Below are 22,528 nucleotides of genomic sequence, written 5' to 3'. Positions count from 1 at the left end.
GTATGAGTTTGTTTGGGTGAACTTTTAAGAAAATATCTTTTTTTGAGTTATATTTTTTCAAAAGATCTTATAAAAAAGTAAAAATAATTTTATGTTTAAATATCTCGTATAAAAATTTTTTTTATTTATCAATTATGTTTGAGTATAATAATATAAAAGTACTTTTTTGTTTATTTATTACATAAAAAATATTTTTTTTTAAAGAAAAAAAATGAAAATTACAGTTTCTCAAAAAAGATTTTTTTTTATTTTTCTAGTGCTTTTATTTTTACTACTAGAAATTTACCAAACACGCTAAAAAATAAAAAAAATCTTTTTTCATTAAAAAATTTTTTTTAACAAAATAATGACGTTCAAACAAGCACTAACTGTAATTAATTATTATATTTAGTTGGTGCTAGTTAGTTAACAAAAATTGTCTTTGGGTGTAGTGTGATACGTACTCAGCCTCCTAATATCTTGTGATATCTACTCAGCTTTCTATATAAAACTAGAATTTGCCTCTAGTAGAACTCTTGAATTCTAAAATACAATGTACTATTTCTCTATTTTTTTGTTACTGCTGCATAATTTTTTCATTACTTATAAGAATCCTTTAGTTTTAAGGAAGGTATTCGTTAATGTTATATTTTAAAAAGTAAATTATGACATACATCAAATATTGATAAAGAGTAATTTAAACCAAAGAAAATCAACAAAAATTAAAAATATAACTGGCCATAAAAATAAAGAACATAAATCTTGTAAATACTCATCTCATCTTGATAATTGAGTATGAGGAGATTATGCCATTTGAGCTATTACTCATTGGCACATTCTAAGTTTATCTTATTATGAAAGGAATATCTTTTTGTATACAAAAAAAAATAGGCAATATCTTTTTGCAAATACTATATTTTTATCTATGATTATTTTTTGTTTTCGTAATCCTAAAACTATGATTGATGTTTACCTGTAACCCTTCATTGACGAGCTAAGGTTACAAATTTTTTTTCCTTCTTATTCTCTTTAACTCAATAAATTTCCCTGGCAATAAAAATTCATTCCTTCTCTGTTCTATTAATTTTCACCTTTCTATTTGGTGCTTTCATTGACATGACAGTAACAGATAACACTCATTTAACAGAACTAGCATAGACCCTCTAGATGCTTTGCGTGATTGCTTCATACTTTTTCCCTTTATTCAAAATCCATTGTAGTTCATTTGATATCTTCACTCTTCAGAGGCAAAATATTATTTCAACGATTGAAACTACCATACCTAAGTCTCATTATCAAGAATATGACTAAATTGGATGACCAATGAATATAATGAGTAACGACAAATAAAAGATTGAAATCTGAACTTATTAATTCGTAGAAGATATTTTAACAAAAAATAAGAGATTAAATATTTATTATTTTACTAATTACACAATCATCGTTAATATATTAATTAGTAAAATATATTTATTTTTGCTTCTGAAACCATGATAAATTAGGTAACTATACTAATGAGATTTATTAGTTCTAATAATTTTTTTTCTGCTGTCTCCTTTGTATGTAAAGAGATAAAGTAAAACTAACCTAGCCTTTCTAACCATTATCTCACATAGAAGCACTTTTTTATTAGAATAATGTTTTATAAATTATAATTAATATAATTTATTATTTTTTATCAATATTTAGTGAATAAAAATTATTTTTATATTAAATTCTAAAAATGATTGTCGAATCGGCTTTCAAGAGTTTACATTAATTGTGATGGTCACGTGATTCAACTTGAATGAAGCAGTCAACCTACAGAACCGATCTTAATGGTATACTGCAACAGAATTCTTTTTTACGAAAAAGAAAGGGTAAAAAAATCTCAAGAAATCAGTTCAAAACAGAATAATACCAAGTCTTCACAACATTCTATTCTATGCGAATATTTCTTTCTTATTTAACCATAAACGGTAAACCCTCGACAAATTGATCCACACATGCATACACCGACCCAACAAGGGACATCTTGAATCAAAGCACATGATATCAAAATGAGCAACACCGGGAACGAAGGTACACCTATTGTAGATACCTACGTCACCCCTCTTGTTCTCTCCGGCATCGGCGTAATAGCCATGGTTCTTATTATTACAACCTTCTTCTTCATCTTTTGGTGGCAATACCTTAGGCCGCATCGGGATCAAACCATTAACAACACAGCTTCTGGAAGTCCTGTAAAGAACAATGGAGTCGACGAGGATATCCTCAAAAGGATCCCTCTTATTACCTACAACAAACAGTGGCAAATAGAACCCGAATGTTCTATTTGCCTCGGCGAGTTGAAGGACGGGGAGGTGCTAAGGTTGTTACCCGCTTGCAACCATGCTTTTCACGTTCCATGCATTGACGAATGGTTCAAGGAGCACACCAATTGTCCCAACTGTCGCTCGCTCATCACCTGCGAAGGTGATAAGCCAGCAGACGTATTATATTCTCAGGAAATCAGTGACGACCATTGGATAAGGGTGGTCACGCATGGTTATGATGACGATCATAATAACAATGATAATAGAGACACCGACAATGGTGACGATGATGTTAGTAAATCTTCCAATTCAACAAACTCGAGATTAGAACGACTTAAACACCCTAGTTCCGTACCATTATGTGACATGAAGAACAAGCAATGTTCCTTTGGGAGGAAGTTGAAGAGGTCCTTCTCTATGGATCAATCATATCTATGCGTTGCTGTTACCATACAACAAAGAGATCATAGTGTTCATCATCAAGAACGAGAGGCTTCTGCCTCTTCTTCTTCATCGAGTAATAGTAAAGGTATTATGATGATGAACCACTATAAATCAAGATCATTATCAATGAAGCATATTGATCAAATGTCTAGGGTGCTCGTAAGACCCCCCTCGCAATTTCGGAATGGTAGCTTTGGGTGATTCAATAATATCATTCTTCCCTATTGAGATAAAATTAAACAAGTGCTAACAAACTTATCAATTATAACAGAGTAACGTAAACAAAACAAAAATCAAAACTCATATAATATAATAATACAATAACCTGGTTAATTATCAAGGGGTATAAGTACTGAGGATGAATGGACTGACTTTAGTCTTGTTTAATTTCAGTATGTTCTTTGCTTTGTTACTCTGTGGCTACATCAGTGTGATAGTTTGAGAGAGCCTTAGGTTCAAATAATTATGTTGAGGACAATATTCTGTTTTGTAGGTTGTTCGTCTATGGTAAATAGACATTGCACTTTGTGGTAGTAGTAGTCTCTATCTATGAATTTGAAATCCAGCAATAATTTTCCTTTTCTTCAAAGACAAAAATTAGAATAGTGATGACATATCATCTTATTTAAAATATTAAATATGAAAAAATAGGTCTCTACAAAAAAATCTGAAATTTACCATGCTTGAAAAGAGTGCCAAAAAGTGAAAAAAATATAGTCATAGCTTCTGGCCATGCTTTTTTAGTGCTTTTGCAGGGGTAACATGTGCAACCTTGGCTGTTGCTCTATCGGCCCGTTTTTATTGAGATATGATCACGCTTACTTTGTTGCCATCGTGTTACCTATTGCCATTGAAATATGTATAACTCTATAACTATGTTTCTAAGCGTGTTCTTCTGTGAATATACAGCCATACTTTTCTAAAATGTATCTAGATGTAAACTATGGTCATACTTTTTAAATTGTGTGTCTAGATGTGAACTTATTACCACAATTTTAAAGTTGTGACTCTATCGTTATTAAATTAAAAAAAATCCTGATATATATATTTTTTCATGTACTCTAATGCGCTCAAAAAACCATAAAAAATCTGGATAATAACTGCATCAAAAATAATAAATTATTGCATCTTTAAGACTCACTATAAAGGGTAAGGAATCACTTGTTACTTTTAAAACCATCTGAAAATTGTTCATTTAGCCGCTAATAAGATATTTGTTTAATATCTTTGGGCAATGGATCTCCAATGCACAGGTATACAGCTTCTTCCGTTATATGCTGAGAAACCAAATGCATTGATTGCAAATATTTAAAAGCAATAGAAACTGTCATATAGGATCCATTGACCTAATGGAAAAATAAAATAACTTCATGTTCTAATAATTGATAATACAATTCACAAGGATAAGAATTGCAATATGGTAGTTGTTCCAACTAGAACTAGAGTAATTTGAGTCGTGAGGTCCAAACACCTTTATGTGAAAGATCTGACATTTTTTCCTGCAGGAATGAAGCCATTCGAGTTTTTCGTGAGGAGATGGGGGTGGTATCTGCAAGGGATTTTGATACTTAAGTTATCAAGGGTTTTAGGCAGATTTTTAATATATTAGGGTGTCAAAATATTTTATAAGTGTAGACGTAGGGTCAATAACCACCTTTTGAATAGTCGCACTTTTGGTAATGGGTTGGTTACTCCCTTTTAGTAGGAATGTTATTGAGATTTTCTTTCTAGATGAATAGGAGATATTATAGGAGTTATGAAGATGGCCTAGAGAATGGGGGCTTGAATCTATGACCTCCTTTTTAAACTTCTTTTGTGTTTGCTTCTGACTAGAATAGGAACTTAGTTGCTGTTAAGTCTGTTAAGTTGAGATTTTAAGAGACAATTTTATTTTGTCTCTTCATGATGCGATCAGGAACAAAGAAACTTTTAGCTTTTGGATAGCTGTGACTTCTGAGAAATAGACAATGCAGGAGTCATTTTTATTTTGTCTCATATCGAAGTAAAATAGAAGAAGAATAGAGAAGAGAGAATCACACAGTCATGTATCCTGGTTCAACTATCATATGCAATGTGACCTACATCTAGTCTCCCCCACAACAGTGGTAAAATTTTCACTATCTTTCAAAATGATTACAAATACCAATTTTCCTAAGATTCAACCCAATCCTATCTGGGACAAACCCAACTTCTACCCAAACTAGATTTGGCTAGGTTCAATCTCTAGACTTTCAACCACTAAGTGCTCACCTAACTTAGTAAGAAAATTCCCTCAGGATCATGTGTACAAAACAAAAAAAATATACAAAAGAATTTGACATAATTTTCTGGCTTTTTCTAATAACTCTCTTTGCCTTTTTCTCTCAATGGATTTTACTGATTCTTCACTTAATGCCTTTTTTCCATTGAAAAGAAACAAAGAAAGATGAACACTGAAGAATAGAAAATTTAATGTAAACTCATGAAGGAGAAGAAGGGATAGCTTGGAAGCTATGAATATCCAAACTTGTGTGCTCACTCCTTACTTCAATTCTTAGTCATTTATCCTTTTGATAGAGGAGTAAAGCTTCTAAAACTTGAACTTGGTTTGAACAGTTTTGACTTTTTCTTTCCCAAATTTTGGCTCCAAGTTTTATTCTTGACTATTGATTTGTAGCAGAGTTTCATAAACTCAATTTTCTTCAAGTTTTTCATTCGTTGCATGTAGGAAGAAAGCATCTTCAACAAGCAATAATAAAGCACAAAGAAAGAAATGATTTTCTGATTCACCTTCGAATTTGATCTTTACTTTTGTGCCTAGCCTTTGACTTTCTTCTTCTTTTTTTTGTTTCTTGATTTTTGTAATCAATTTTTTTCTTTGATTTAAGCCCTAATCAGAGTTTTCTTTTCTTGATCAATTTTATAACTAATTCACGTGGGTTAGAGAAGAGAGGAGAGTATGAGTTCGGTTACTTTGCTTTGGTTCAGAGGAGAATGAGTTGCTTATCTTCATCTTGGATAGTGATTTGCAACTTTTTCTTAGGCTATCAATGAATGGAATGAGCTAAATGCTTTTGGTCAAGAGCCTGATCCATCATTGGGCCTTGCTTGCTGTTCTTTCATTTGAATTTGGCCTACACACTAGCCAAACAAGTTATTCACATAACTTTGAGCTTTTGGTCCAATGTTATAATGTTTTATCATCATCAAATTATTGTTATTATTTCTTCAAACTCAACAAGTTATTTACTTATTTAGATAAGTAGGGCTAGGCTATTGTCGTCGTGTCCAACCTCTATGAGGTCGGGTAGGTGTCGATGTGGATAATATCTGTTGATTGGGCTTTATTCATTTTGGACTTGGCTAAGTTATGGGACAAGGTATGAACAGTACCCCTACTTGAGACCGAGCTTCACTAGGTCAGACTCAAGCATTTCTAAGTCAATCTTTTTGAAGTGGCAGCTTCATGTTGCTTTTTTGTAGGTATAATCTTTTATGTCTTGTTCAGTAGTTCTTAGCATGTCATCTAAAGTATGTTCCGACTTAACCTAGATAGATGCTACTGTTCTTTTTGTTGTTCCCATAGTTAACAACGAGTATGTAGAAAAATTTTGTTTATAGCATAGAGTTTGTAGAACCCAAGAGGATCAGGGGAAGTATATGCTACTAGTGGCTCCTGACCCTGAGGATAGAATTTGTTTTCCCCGACTTAATAACTTGGAAAGTCATTTTCTTTTCATGTATGACTGTTTGTTTACTAGGCTGGAGGTATCCCTTCCTTTTACTAATTTTGAAACCGAGATTCATCGTATCGGTAAAGTGGCTTCTTGATAGAGGCTAAATATCGGTTTAGAATTTTCACAAAAGAATCACGTTGCAAGTATAATTTCAAACCTACAAATGACCCTAATCAAATTTTAAAAGGTTGTCACAATACAAATCAAAATAACCAGAAGTAGAATCTCAGGTCTTTCTTCCTAGAAATTACAATCGAGTGCTCAATTATTGGCTATGGAAAATATCAGGGGGTTTGGATTGCAATTAACAAGAATTTAAATGACAAAAAAAATTAGAGAATCAAGTAATAACTAAATATCAAAACAATTAAACTAAGACAATTAAGGAAATTAGCTAAGAATGATCTTGGCAAGGGTTGATGGTTAAGGATCAATATCCTTGCCACTAACCACGATATGATAATTATAAAGAGCAATCCCACTTCATCATCCCCAACATAGGAGGACAGTCAAATGGGTTTAATTAATCCTAATCCATAAATACTAATCAACTTACTAATTGAATTAGCAAAAGATTAGCGTCAATGGAAACAAGATTAATTAAAATTTTCAAATTATTAATCAATTTGGACATTAGTGACTCAAGGTTATCTAAATTACCAACCCAAGCCAAAAATACAAAATTCTACTCTAAAACTAAAAGAGGCATTTTATCAAACACTTAGAGGATATATAAACAAAACATTATAAATTGCATAAATTATAAAAGCTATAACTACCAAACTCAAGAAAATAATGAAGATAACTCAAGTAGGAATCAATAACATGAAAAAACATCAAAATTGCATTAATAAAAAACCAAAATTCACAAGAATTCATGAAACTAAAATAGCATAAAACAAGAAACTAACAATAAAAGCTAAGTGAACTAAGAGGGTAGAACAAGAAAATATAAAGAAAATTATACTAAAACAAGATTAAAATCTAAATCTAAAGAAAAATTAAACTAAGAAACCCCAAATTCTAGAGAGAAATTGGAGCTTTTATCTCTAGAATTGTTCTAAAACATAATGAAAACCTCTACTATGACTACTTGGTTCATTCTCCTTCAATATTTGATTCAATAGGATCAGAAATGAGTTGGATTGAGTCTAAAAGGCTCTAGAAATTGCCCTTCACGTGTTTCTTTAATGAAGCACATTTTTGGTGTCCCACATACGCGAGATTTGGCTGCATAAGCGGACGGCTTAACTCAATCTTCACTATAGACATATATGCATATCATTTTGAAGTCTTGGATGTTAGTTTTCTAATGCCACTGAAACTGCCTCATTCGGAACTCTATAGCCTAAGTTATGATCACTTTAGTACGAAGAGGTCAGGATTGACAACTCTATAAATCCTTCACTTCTTCATGAATTCTCCAATTTTGCATGCTTTTTCTTCATCCTTCCAAGTCATCCTTGCCTTCTAAAACTTAAATCACTTAAACAAACACATCAATGCATCAAATGGAATAAAGATGAATTAAATTCGACAATTTAAAGACATAAAAAGCATGTTTTTCACAATCAAGTACAATTAGGAGAAATTTACAAAAGCATGCATTTTCCATGAATAAATGCAAGATAAGTTGATAAATTTCACTATTTTCTAACCAAAATTCATCGTAAAATATTGGTTTATCAACCTCTCCATACTTAAACAAAGGCATGTCCTCATGCTATACATCAAGAAAGACATGAGAAAGGGGTATCAACACTTATTATATGCAATCTATCTAAATGCATTTTACCTACTCTATCCTACGTAAACTCACTTAGTTAAAAATAAATCAAAATCCAAGAGAGTATTGATAAGCAAGAAGGGAAAAAATAATAATGATAGTCAAATCAACTCCGCAATTGATTCAAGTCTTAAAAAGTTTAATGAACTTGCAAGATAAAGTTTCAAAAGCAAAGGGAACATAGAATTGAGCAATCGAATCCTCACCGGATGTGTATACGCTCTAGTCGCTCAAGTGCATAGGGTTGATTCACTCAATTCTCTTCTAACCTTGCTTTCTAAGCTTGTTTTTCTTCTAACAATCAACAATTATTCAATGCATGCACACAAATATCATGAGTACTTTTCAAGGATTGTAATGGGATTAGGGTAAAGGTGAGGATGTATAGTTTCACATAATTAGACAGTTTCACACCCAATCAAACCACCATGGCTAGTTTTCTAACTTCTTGTGATCACAATGGGCTAATTTTTTAAGGGAGATCCATTCATGGCTTTGGAATTAAAGCTAGCCAATGTTGAGTGTTTTATACAAACTCTGCAGTTAGACATAAAACCAGATGCAATTGCCTTGATTACTGTCCTTCATGGAGTAAATAACCCTTCTTATTTTGCTATTGGGTGTGCTTTCCATGGTTATACTTTGAAAAGTGAGCTGACCACTGATGTGTGAGCATCTTTCCTATCTTTTCCTAGTGAATTTGCATCTAATTTGTTGAGTTTAATAAAGAATTAATTATCTTTTAGCCAATATGGATGCTACTTTGAGTCTTTTGCAATTTTGTTTATTTTAGGTAGCATTCAGCTGGATTTGATAGAGTTTCTGCAGCACAAGAATCAAAAGAGATGGCAGCGAAGAGCGACGCGTATGCGTGACTGACGCGTACGCGTGATTTGGAGCTTTCCACGGTGACGCGTGTGCGTGACTGACGCGTACGCGTGATTTGAAGAATTGCACAGTGACGCGTGCGCGTGACTTGCGAAAAAGACCATCGACGCGTACGTGTGACTGACGCATACGCGTGACATGCGCCACGTGCAGAAAATGCAGAAAAATGCTATGAGCGATTTCTGGGCTGCTTTTGACCCATTTTTCAGCCCAGAAAGTATAGATTAGAGGCTGCAGAGTGAAGGAATCAAGTGGTCCCCATCCATCAATTGAAGACTTGCTAATTACTATAATTAATTCTGATTTAAATTCAAATTTGAATTTGAAAATAGGAAAAGATATTATCTTAATTTTAAATATTAGATTTTTAAATTAATTAGGATTAGTTATAAAAAGGAGAAACTTTTCTTCTTTAAGGAAGGCCATCAGATTGGAACTCTGTACATTTTACCAGAATCCTTATTTTCTTCTCTGAACCATGAGCAACTAATCCTCCATTGTTAAGGTTAGGAGCTCTGTCTAATTGTATGGATTGATTTTATTGTTTTTTCTATTTTAATTCATGTGTGGATTTATAATTTAAGAATTGTTTTCGCTCTTTATCTTATGAATTTGGGTGGAACGGAAGTATGACCCTCTTTCTATTTGAGTTCTTGTAAAACTTGGAAAAGCTCTTTACTTGAACAATAGCTTGAAAACATATTCTCCTAAATTTTAATTATTTGGATTTAACAGGATACGTGACATATAATCCTCATATTTTTGGGTAATTAGAATTTTTGTGGCATATAAATTGGAATTTGAACTTCACCCTCTAATTGGAATTAATTGACCAAGGCATTGGCAGTCGATGAATTTTAGAGGAGACTAGAAAGGTCTAATGAATTAAAGTCTAGTCACATATAGTTTGCCATAAATTAAATCCTACATGATTAAAATAGTTAGTAAGAAAAGTTGATCCGGAAAAATAGATAACTCTGAAGCCTTAATTGTTTCTCCAATATTTTATTTTCAATTTATTTACTTGCGTGCCTGCCTTCTGATATTTTCAAATTTAAACCTTTTGAATATCTCAAAACCCTTTTCTGCTTGCCTAACTAAGCCAATCAATCAATCATTGTTGCTTGATCCATCAATCTTCGTGGGATCGATCCTTACTCATGTAAGGTATTACTTGGTACGACCCGGTGCACTTGCCAGTTAGTCCGTGGTTGTAAAAACACCGCACCAACCACTGGCTCTTTAGTTACAAATAGCCTGATAAGCCTGTATTCTAGATTTGATGAGATAGAAGTTGCGTTGTCATTGTTTACTGATATGAGTAAAAAATCACTGATCACTTGGATTTCTGTGATATCCGGCTGTGTGCAGGCCGAAAAATCAAGTGAGGCCATGCTGTTGTTCTGCAAAATGAGCGCATGTCGACAAAAATTGGATGCAATTTTTTTTAAGTAAAAGAGCTCAACACAACAAGGTGGAGCAACAAAGTACAAAAAACAAAGACCTCAACCCATAGTCATCTCCGGCACTATCATCAACAACTATTGGATTCAACACCATTCCACTCTGTGTAACTCATAAACAACATTTCAATAACATCCGCTACTCCTTCTTCTTGACTCCTGAATAATCTGTTCTTCCTTTCTATCCATGTATTCCAGATAACTGAAAAAAACAATTAACCACCTTTTTCTTTCTTTCTTTCTTGTAGGCACTCCTGACCAACTCTCAAAATGCTATTTAATTGACCCTGAAAATTTCCATAATCTGTCATAGGCAATCAACCATGCACACCATACTTGCCAAGTAAACTCACAACCAATAAACAAGTGGTAAACAGTTTCAACATCCTCTTTACATAACATACATATATTATCATGCAAATCGATAACGCCTAACCTACATAATCTCTCCTTAGTATTAACCCTACCAACTAATACAAACTAAGTAAATAACTCAACCCGTGGTGGTACTAAACTCCTCCAAATAGAACTAGTGAAATTGTAGCTAGTAATATCATCTGAGAGAGTCGCCCCCTTCTAAACTTGTACAAAGGAGTTAGTAGAATAAACGCATGATTTATCAAATTTTCATACAAGACAGTCCTCTCTCTTAGTCGATAATTTGATTGATTCTAGAACTCCATGAAGTTGGTTAACAAGTTTCAACTCCCATTGGAATAGTTCTCTCCTCTACTGAAAATTCCATATCCACTCTAACTCATCCCAAAATCCACAATCTCTTATAACAGATCTGTTTTGGTTTGAGACTGAAAAAAGCCTTGAAAAGGAGTCTTTCAAAACACTACCTGGTAACCAATTATCCTCTCAGAACCGGATACTTCTACCATTCTCCACCTCCAAAGACAGTCCGTGAATCATTTTGTCTCTCACCTCCTGCTCCTTAATCTGTAACTGACACATATCCTTTCATGGATCTCCTCTTATAGGTAGATTCTGATGAGAAATCAAAACACTAGGATTTAAGCTAATGCAAGAACAAACAATCTTCTTTCGTAATGGACAATCTTCCTTTGAGGACCGCCACCACCACTTGAATAGAAGAGTAGTATTCTGAAGCACTGCATCCCCCACTCCCAACCCTCCTAACCTTTTTGAAGCTTGCACTATATCCCACTTTACTAAGGGGATCCCATGCTTTCCATCCTCATTCCTCCACAAGAACTTCCTTTGCAGAGATATTAACTTCTCTACCATTGCTCTTGGCATTTTGTGCAAGCTTAGATAGTATACTGGCAAACTATTAAGCACTGATTTAATAAGAACCAGCTTACTCACTTTATTGAAGGTTTTCGCTTTCCATAAACTTAGCTTCTCTTCCACTTTATCTATTATCTGCTTCCATATGTTGACAAGTCACGAATTTGCTCCCAGTGAAATTCCAAGATATTTAACCGGCAAAGATACTTCCTTACACCCCAGCAAACTACACATCCTCTGCGTCTACTCTTGCTCACAATTAACTAAAATCAAGCTGGATTTATCAAAATTGATTCTCAGTCCAGACATCATCTCAAAACAACGCAAAAATCTCTTGTAATTTCTGATAGTTTCCTCATCCTATGGACAAAAAAGGATGGTGTCATTCGCAAACTATAAGTGAGACAATTTAATATTATCCCTTCCAACCAATAGTGGAGAAATCATGTTATTCCTCACTGCCTTACCTACCATCCAATGAAGCACATCAACAACCAGAACAAAGAGAAATAGAGAAAGAGGATCACATTGCCTTAAGCTAGTTTACTATCTAGGTGCTGCTAGCTCGGGAATCTTCGAATTGGTAAGAGATTGCATGGCTATGTCTTTTGAAACGATGTGGAGTCGGAAGAGTTTGCAAGGAACTGCTTTGATAGATATGTATACTAAGTGTGGAAGATTAGATTGCGCTGAAAAGGTATTTCATAGCATAAATGAACCATGTTTGGCAACATGAAACTCTATCATATCAAATTATAGTTATATGGACTCAAATATAACACAATCACTAACTTAGTTTCAACAAACCATCAAAAGTTTTTTCAAAAACACTCACTCTGCGAGATGAAAACACTACGAGAAGAAGAAGAACATGGAGGTGCTAGCGAACGAGGGATGGCATGCCTGCCGCATGGAGAACGCATGTCCAACCCCAAGCATCTCGCGATCCACGAGCGTCGCAGGGCACGAGTTGTTGATCGAGGATGCATGGTTGTTCACCGTCATCTCACAGTTGGCATGAATCCAGAGTCAATTTCACATAGAGTGTGAGAAGCACAATATTCTTACACGCGTTCATTCCACTTCTGTTCCACTCACATGCACAGCTCCAACATTATTCCAATATAAAAAATAATTTTTGGTGCTATTAGTGAAATTCAACCTTGAAAAGTGTTTTTAACCTAAATGAGAGTAAATACGAAGAGAAATTAGAATTTTAAAAAAAATTAAAGTGTTTTTGTAACTATAAAAAATATTTACTTAATTCAATCTTTTTTTTCAAGTCACTGAAAATTGAACCTTCAATAATATTTATAATAATAATAATAATAAGTTTTTTTAAATAAAAATAGATTTTTTTAATTTTTTTAATTATTTTTTCAATTATAATCTTTTATTATTTAATATTTTTTATAATTCTTTTAATTCTACTTAAAAGATATATATATATATATATATATATATATATATATATATATATAATATATATATATATATATATAGTTAGATATCATATTTTACAAAATAATTATAAAAAACAAATCGAGAGAATAGGAATGAATTCATTCCCTTTCAAATACATACAACACAATTATCATTACAAAAATAGTAGGCTCATTGTTAAATAGCACAAAAAACAAAACAACAACAACAACAACAAAGTCTTGTCCCACTAGATGGGGTGGACTACATGAATCAAATGACGTTATTGGACTCTATCATGTATCATATCTATAAAGAGACCGTTTACATGTAGATCTCATTTAAGCACCTCATGGATAGTCTTTTTAGGTCTTTCTCTACCTTTCACCCCTTGTCCATCTTCCATCTCATCCTCCCTTCTGACTGGGTGTTCTGTCGATCTTCTTTTCACATGTCCGAACCATCTGAACCGCAATTCTACCATCTTTTCTACAATAGATGCTACTCCAGCCGTCTCTTATATCTTCATTCCTTAGCCTATCTAATCGCATATGACCACTCATCCATCTCAACATCTTCATCTCTGCTATACTTAGCTTATGTTTGTGCTCCCCTTTAGTTGCACAACACTCTGTACCATAAAGCATAGTCGGTTTAATAGTAGTGCGATAGAATTTACCTTTAAATTTTAAAGGCATACATTTGGAGGAAAATTTCCTTTCCATTCCCATTTGTTGACTTCACAGAACGCGTTAAGCGAAGAAAAAGAGATGCAATTATAATGAGAACATAAGAAGCAAAGCAACAAAGTAAGTAGGTACAGAACCAAACTAGCGAAGCTTTTGTCTCTAGATTTGCCTACAGGTACTTCACTATCTCTCTAAGGTACTTTTCAACCTTTTCTACATGTAAATTAAACGATTATTTGATAATATGTATCTGTATATTTTTCCATTATTTCTATCACTGATTTTACAAAACAGAAATTGTTTAAGATATAGGTCAATTTTACGCTGTCTTTCATTTAGTATCTAATTTTTATCTAAATTATCTTTGTAGTAATTTTAAAATATTTAAAAAAATTTTAATTTTTATACTTTTATATTGAAAATTAATTATTTAACTTATTTTAATAATTAGATAATATCTTTTAAACACTATAACAAACAGCTAAGATATATTATATTTATGACAGTGTGAGAGTCCCAATACATCATAATAGAAATAATCTATCACTAATAAGAGCCGTATTATCATTCATCGTGATATAAATCCAAGTAATATTCTTTTGGATAACAATATGATGCTCAAACTTTCAAATTTTGAACTTTCCTTGCCAGAACCACTCTCTACCTGCAAGCCAAAACCAATTATAGATGTTGTTTGGGGTAATTTAATTTATCTTTTTTACATTATTATTATTATTATTATTATTATTATTATTATTATTTTGATGATGATGTATCAAATTTTTATTCCAAATGTTTTGAAGTAAGTATTAATATAATTTTTAATGTTTTTTTTCATTTTTTTTAAGAAACTATTATAAAAGTAACTAAATATTATCGCCACTGTTAATTCGGTAAAAAATAACAAATAGAAAATATAATACAAATTAAAATAACTTAAATCTTATATAATATAAAAACATAAATGAGCGGTGGTGAGTGAAAAAAAAAACATAATATCCTCAATTTTTTTATGACTTATTTTTTTAATTCATCAGCACAAGTCATATGAAAGAATAGGTTTTTAAAACATTTATAACACAAATAATCAAATAGAACAAAAAAATTTTAAAAGTAATATCTATATATTTAGAGTAAATACTCTTTTCGTCTCCTGTGCTTTTTTAAATTTGACTACACGCCCCCTAACGTTTATAAAATATCAGATCGGCTCCTATCCATATACTCTGTGATACCAATAAGCCCTTCCGTTGATTTCTCTATTCATAGTCGTCGGAAAACGTTGAGGTGTAACGTGCAGTCCGTGACATGGTCTTGGCACATCATACGTGGAATGGTATGTGTTCATTAGGACCATTAAGCCCCTATACAGTCAGCAAAGCGACGTCGTTTTGGCCCGAAGCCTTTTTGCGTGTTATTGTGCAATCTCATTCTCCCTCTTTTCTGAACCCTAACACTAGGGGCTCAAGCATGAGTGATCCAGAGTTATCTTCAACCTCTCACACACGTCGTGTCTAGAGGAAGACTATGGTGGGTTCGAGTAGCAATGCAAGTGAGGGGAAGAAGGCCAAGTTCCAGCACCCTAAATGCAAGTGTGGAACGTATGCAATCATGCAAGAATCTGGGACATCGAAGAATCCAGACAGAATCTTCCTCAGTTGTTCCTACTATCGCGTAAGTGTGCCTCCTCTTCCATTTATGTAATCAACTTCTTCTATGGTTTAAAAAGTTGTATTCACTATAATGGCAATTGTAGACGGAGCAACGTCACTGCAACTATTTTGCTTGGCTGGACAAACTGATTTCTAAATGTTTTGGGCATGAAGATGACAATGATGTTGAAGGAAGAATGATGATGCTGGAGAATATATTGGAGCAATTAGAATATAAGATTGAGCATGAATATGAAGGAAAATAAAAAATGTAGTAACCACTATGGTGTATTTGTTATGCTGGCAATGTTAATTTTGTTAACAGCAATTGTGTTTGTAGTGTTTTAGGGTATACTGTGTTGCTGTAAGTGATGCATTGACAAGGTTAAGAGATGGGTTAATTTGCTCTGTAATTGCAAGTTCTATATGAATTGAACGTGAATTTTTTGTATAAGAATGTTAAGTCTGAAACCATGATAAGTCTGCACAATGTTGTATAAGCTAAAAACATAATATTTATATTCATACTGCTAAGCACAAAGGCTTGATTTAGTTTGTTGATATATCAGCCAAAAACATCAGCACATGTCTGAATTCACAAAAATAAAAACATGTTCCAGTAGTCTTAAGTCTATTACATATTATAACTTGACAACCAAAAAACTTGACACCAAAATATTCATAACTATGACTACGAGTATGTCATTTATTAATTCTTGGTGGCCTAAACCCATATGTTTGCTTGAATCTGTAGGGTGCATTTAGGCCTAGTGTGGGATAAACGTGAAGGGAGGTGTGGCAGTCCCTGAGCTAGTTGCTCCTTCAGTTGAAAGTTGCTGCTGAGTTGGTGGTTGTGTGGTTGGGGCTGTTGCCTGCTGTAGAGGGGGCTGAAGTATTGGGGCTGTGGCCTGGTGCATAGGTTGCTGAGCTGTTGGGGTAGTGGCTTGCTATTGAGGGTGGTGAAGTGTAAGTGCTGGTGGCCTAGTTATTGCTTGCTTGGGTCTGAAATTTGGCCCCTGGTTGAGTGCCCAGTGTTGAAGTTCACACCCAAAACCACATGAAAACAACAAAATTCAGGGTCTATGCTCTTGGGCTAAAATATGTTATAGTTGCTGGACATGAATCTGTAAAATAAAATTACCTCTGTTGGTGGTGGGGTAGACTATGAAGATTGGATCTCAACTCTTGCCTCTTCTTTGACTAAAATTGGGGTGGATCTCTTTGGAACCTTTTTCTTTTGCTTTTTTGCTTTAGCTTGTGAAAGACACAAGAGAAGCAAAGTTGTTCAGCCAAATCGAAAAAAAATAACCTAAGTAACTATAGGATGTAAGACAGTGGGCTACCACCGGATCAAGTGGTGTGGCAATAACATTTTGGGAGATATTTGGTTGAACTCCTTCCCCGGTCTGTGCAAATGAAAAATAACATCTAAGCTACTTTCATGCAATCTGGTGGTATAACTATTCTGCTCAATTAATGGAAATAACAATAACTACAATATAACAAAAATATGTAGAACTCCTTAATCTGTGCTTGCTACTGATCTACAAGTGTCTATGATGATTGGTTTCTATTTTGCTGTGGTTTTGCCTTCTTTCGCTTTGGCTGCCAATTTGGATTTGCAGGTGCGCCTTTGCAAGTCCTATGGTAGTGTCCCTTTTGCCCACATTTACTGCATGTTACTTGGAATGACTTCCTCACCTTGTGACCTTGTGGCGGCATTTGAGACTCAGCCACCACATCAACAACCCTTTTTTTTGTTGGTCTCTTAGGAGGTCTCTTAATTATTGGTGCCTCTGGATGCAGCCTGTTGGTTTCCTCCCAAAATTCCTCAGAGTTCACTGACTTTATGGAGTCCCCATAAGTAGCCCTTGCGGCTTCCATTGTAATCCATTTGTGTGCAAAATCCTCTATCCTCAGTTATTATTTCCTTAACCTTGATATAGCAGCTATTGCATGTTTGCATGGCAACCCTGGTAGGATAGATACATGAATCAACATTTACTGAATTCACATAACTACATTTCCGGACATTGCAAGCACGTGTTTGTCACAGCCACTCTTGTTTGGTATCTCTGGACTTCAAATAATACCCTGGCTTCATCTCCAGCCCACTCTGTCGTCCATTTGTTGCTCTCAGGGATGATGTACTCATCCAGTCTTAATTGTTGAACTAGAGCCAATTTACCCTTGCACTTGCTTAACCTATGCTTGTGCCCTGCCATCTTTCGCATAATGTAGCTTCGAAGCTCCTCGCACATAGTTAAAATTGGTTTGTCCCTGTACTCTACGATATTGGCATTCCAAACTTCGCACATGTTGTTGGTTATATTGTCACACTTGGGGCTATGGCTAAAGTAAGCCTTGGTCCATGCACCAGGATCAAATTTTCGTAGATACTCCCAAGCATCCTTATTCACCTTCTTCACAAGCTCTATTGAGTCCTTGAATTCTCTCATTGTTGTGCTTTTAGCAGCCTTCCAAACTAGTCCTTTTGTGTGCTTGTCCTTGAAGTGTTTGATGAAGTATTTTCATATGTGTAGGACACAATTTCTATGATGGGCTTGTGGCATTTCCTCATGCAAAGCCTTAGCCAGCCCCTACAATAACAAGTCAACCGCAAATTGAATTAACAAGTCAAAACAACACACAAATCATAACACAAAAACAAATGAATGCATGTTACCTTCTACTGATCGAACATGAAGTTCCACCCATTAGCAACCACTGGACCAAGATCATCGTGCAGGATTGAAAGAAACCATTTTCAGGAATCAGTGTTCTCAGCTCCAACTATAGCAAATGCTATTACAAAGAAACTGTTATTGGCATCCTGCCTCACAGCCGACAAAAGATGACCACCGAAGTACCCTTTTAGGAAGCATCCATCCAATTCGATCAGAGTACAGCCAGCCTTGAAGCCCTTCTTGCAAGCATCCAGGAAAATGTACAACCTATTGAACAGTGGACGACCCTCTGGTTGAGGAGTTACGTCAGTCATCCCAGTGGAACCTGGATTGCTTCTGTGAATTTCATTTAGGTAGTAATAGAGCTTTCCATATTGTTCTCGCTCCTTTCCAATTGTTTGCTCTCTAGCAGCTTTTAAAGCTCTGTAAATCATCATGTAATGTATATGGACATTATAGTCTTGTTTCATGTGATCGAGTGCCTCTTTGGGAGTCATTAGAGGTTGAGCTAGCAACCTTTTCACCAATTTACTTGTTGCCCAAGCTCTATTAGCCATGTTACTGCTCAAATTCTTGTCATAGTTGTGCTCTCCAATGAATGTCTTGATTTGGAAACACAGACTCTGACTATTATGAGAACAAAACACCAACCATGAACAACCCTCTTCAGCACACCTGCTCTAATTCTCTTCGACTCATTCTTCAAATACATCAGCTCTTTACCCTCATAGACAAAGTAGTCCTTAAGTGCTTGCTTGAACATTGCCATGGTCTCAAATTATTGTCCTACCTGAAACTGAACCTCACTATACTCGGCATCCTCACTAAAGTCAGGATATCTTGCCTTATGCTCCTCATCTGAACTGGATATTGGAGAGTTAAATGTCTCAGACTCATATTGATATGGCTTATCCAGGTCTGAGTCCAATTCCTCACCCACTGGATCTGAATTGGCCTTATCCCTTGCCTCATTAGTTGGGTCAACCTCACCTGGCCCATTACCTTGTTGTCCACTAGGCCCACTGTTTAGCACATTGTCTCCTTCTTGTTGGGATAGAACATGTTTTCTTTTTCTTCGAACATACCTTTTTGCCTTCTTCTTCTTAGTCCTAGGAGACATGTCCTTATCATCACCTCTACCAGGTGGCACGTTCTTCTTCTGCTTAGGTGTTTGTTGTCTAACACAACTCTTCTTCTTAGTACACTTTTGTCCAGCATCCATTGCCTCTTTCATCCTCACACTAGGCTGCTTCTTCCTCACACTATTCCTCTTTACATTAACTTCCTCATCACTACTACTTTTATTAGATTCGAATATAGGTGGGTGGTTGTAAGGTTCGTCTTCAGTGGTCTCATATCCATCATCGGAAGAAGAAGAATCAACATCAAAAACATCTGGCCCATATACTGGTTGACTAACATCATGCTCAAAATAAATAACCAGCAAATCTGACTCCACATTCTCCATCTTTTTATCACACATTTCATTGATCTCCTTATCTCCCTTGAGAATATGTAACCCAGACTCTAAATCAGGGGCACTGCCATCATACCAATACATCTGTTTGTAGCTTGTATACCCTAAACCCTTGAATATTTTCTCCAAATCCTTGAAATTAACATAATCTATGTCTAATGGAGGAAATGTCTCAATACTTCTGTCGTGGTAGTATAATACACCATCTTCATCCCGTTCAAACCAACCCCCATGGTCAAAAAGAGGAACTATTTCATACAACATCTATTAGAACAACAATGTGCAATAATTAGAACTTAATTAACTACTTCCATCATATTTCAATCGTTAACACAATAATTTTTAGAACATGCATAGGATGATCACTAAGCGAAATCATCATTAACAAAAATCACATTCAGCAAAAAAAATTTGGAGTAACACCAACTAATGAAGCTGCAAGATCAGATAGCGACATTAACTTTAGTAGCGCCGTCAGTTCCTCCGTCTGCAACACCGTCACCACCTCCCCGTTAGAAGTCTCTGTCAGCTTGCATTGGAGGGAAACATTTCATTTTCTCAGGTTTTCTTCGTAATTTTGAGTAGAGAACAAGGGTGATGTATGGTTGCTGAAGTGTGCACAAGGGGGAGAATGGAATTTCACCCTAAACATGCAAAAAGGATTCCAAGCAAAACGATGTCATTTTGCTGACTGTACAGAGGCTTAATGGTCCCAATGAACATATACCATTCCACGTATGATGTGCCAAGACCATGTCACAGATTGCACGTTACACCTCAGCATTTTTCGACGACTATGAACGAAGAAACCAACGGAAAGGCTTATTGATATCACGGAATATATGGATAGGGGCCGATCTGATATTTTATAAACGTTAAGGGGCGTGTAGTCAAATTTTAAAAAGGACAGGGATTAAAAAGGGTATTTACTCATATATTTATATCTATTTATATATCAACTTTTTGATACATTGAATTTAAGTCATGTTTCTTTCTCTAATGATGTCATATCATTAGTTTTGATTATTTGACAAAACTTAAAAATTAACTAATGAATCTTTTAGTAAAATATTTAAAAAATAAAATAAAACTAAAGTTGTAACTCCTATAATTAATTAAATTATTATACATTATTATTCAATAAAAATATAAAATATTAATTAAATATAATAAATATCTACATTAAAAATGTCATAATAATAATATTATCATGATAAATTTTAAGTTATAAAATATTCAAATTCTATATTATTTAATCTACTTATATATCATATGTAAGACTCTTATCACTATTATTTTATTTCACAAATTCATAGTTCATCAATAAAAAATATTTACACTAACGAATGAAGAGGAGACTATATACTTAGAAATGATTCTATTAGATGATTATGTAATATTTTTATTATATTTTTAAAGCAAATTTACAGAAAAAAAACTCTTATTACTTTTATTATTTATACTTTTTTATTATTTTATAATATTTTTCATATAATTATATTTTAAAATTCTTATCATTATACTTATTTTAATATACTATTGGTTGTTGCATCTGTAATAACTAAACAAATTAAATATTAATAATTTTGTTTACTAATTTTTAACTATGATTTATTAACATTATAAGGAATATCTCTTCATATAATTGGAAAAAAAATATGAAAAAAAATTAATGTTACCAATTTTGTTTACTAATTTTTAACTATGATTTATTAACACCACAAAGAACACCTCTTTATATAATTGTAAGAAAAAATATAATGAACAAATTCAAACATTTAATTTTGTTATAAAAAAAAGTCTATACTATAAAATTTTAAAAACAAAAAATGTAAATAATTTGTATAGACCAATTAAAGGTACAATAAAATTATATCTTTTACCCACAATAGTTGGGAATGAAATCAAATAATCAATTTTGATCATTTTATTTTTAACATTATTTTGAATTTATATCACTTGAGACGTTACTCATAGAGTGGGTTAAAAAAGTATTACATGTATTTTTGTTTTATGCTATTTAAATTATTCTTATTAAAAATAACTTATTCAAAACATATACATATATATATATATATATATATATATATATATACAAAATAAATCATCTAAAATTTTTTTATTATAGATGTTATTAAAAAAGTTGTATGTGCTAGAAGAAGAAAAATAAGTAAATATAAAAAAAATTTCACAAAAAATAAAATTTTTATGCAATAACATAAAAAATTATTATATATTCAAATTATAAAAAATTTTATCAAATTATACTTATCATAGAAAATTTGATCAATAAATTATTAACTCAATAATTATTATAAATCCAAAATTAAATTAAAAGTTTTAGATCAAAAGACTACCACAAACTTTTGTGCTATTTGAAAGAGAAACAAAAAAAAACTATTTGGTACAATTGCCTTAAATCTAATGACACTGAAGTAATAATTGAAAAATTTATACGAGTTCACACTTATATTTGAAATTAAAATAATAATTTTAACTTTAAAGAAGGCTCTCAACAATACACATTTATCCCAACAAAAGATATAAAACTCAATCCCTATTATAACAAATAAAACAATACTACAAAAATTTTAATTATTCAAAATATCATTTATATTGCTCATTTATATTCTTTATTGATTATAAGAACCAAGTTCACTAACACTAATATATAGCAATCAAGAAATTAAGGAGAAATAAATAAATCTAAAATACATCTTTAGATAAAGAACATACATATAAGGATAGAATAAAAAAAAATAAAAAAAATATAC

At 33.3% G+C, this 22,528-nt stretch overlaps 2 protein-coding genes across 2 annotated transcripts; one reads left to right on the top strand and one right to left on the bottom strand.

Annotated features, from left to right (window-relative positions):
- Nucleotides 1–2,018: 2,018 nt before the first annotated feature.
- Nucleotides 2,019–2,918, top strand: LOC130962618 (RING-H2 finger protein ATL51-like). Its single transcript, XM_057888805.1, has one exon. The coding sequence runs from the start codon at nt 2,019–2,021 to the stop codon at nt 2,916–2,918; it is 900 nt and encodes a 299-aa protein (XP_057744788.1).
- Nucleotides 2,919–18,357: 15,439 nt separating this feature from the next.
- Nucleotides 18,358–19,046, bottom strand: LOC130962617 (uncharacterized). The gene is made up of 2 exons (XM_057888804.1): nt 18,939–19,046; nt 18,358–18,879 (listed from the first exon to the last, which is right to left on the bottom strand). Exons 1-2 carry the CDS (start codon nt 19,044–19,046, stop codon nt 18,358–18,360), a joined length of 630 nt encoding a protein of 209 aa, XP_057744787.1.
- Nucleotides 19,047–22,528: the final 3,482 nt, after the last annotated feature.

Source organism: Arachis stenosperma, chromosome 2, assembly GCF_014773155.1.
Source record: "Arachis stenosperma cultivar V10309 chromosome 2, arast.V10309.gnm1.PFL2, whole genome shotgun sequence".
NCBI lineage: Eukaryota > Viridiplantae > Streptophyta > Magnoliopsida > Fabales > Fabaceae > Arachis > Arachis stenosperma.
This window is presented reverse-complemented; position numbering and strand designations above follow the sequence as displayed.

Bases quoted from the DNA above. Each gene is read 5' to 3' on its own strand.
- LOC130962618 (XM_057888805.1), top strand. From the start codon at position 2,019: ATGAGCAACACCGGGAACGAAGGTACACCTATTGTAGATACCTACGTC.
- LOC130962617 (XM_057888804.1), bottom strand. From the start codon at position 19,046: ATGGCAATGTTCAAGCAAGCACTTAAGGACTACTTTGTCTATGAGGGT. The intron at 18,880-18,938 runs GTTGTTCATGGT...TTCCAAATCAAG, and splicing joins GAGCAGGTGTGCTGAAGAGG to ACATTCATTGGAGAGCACAA.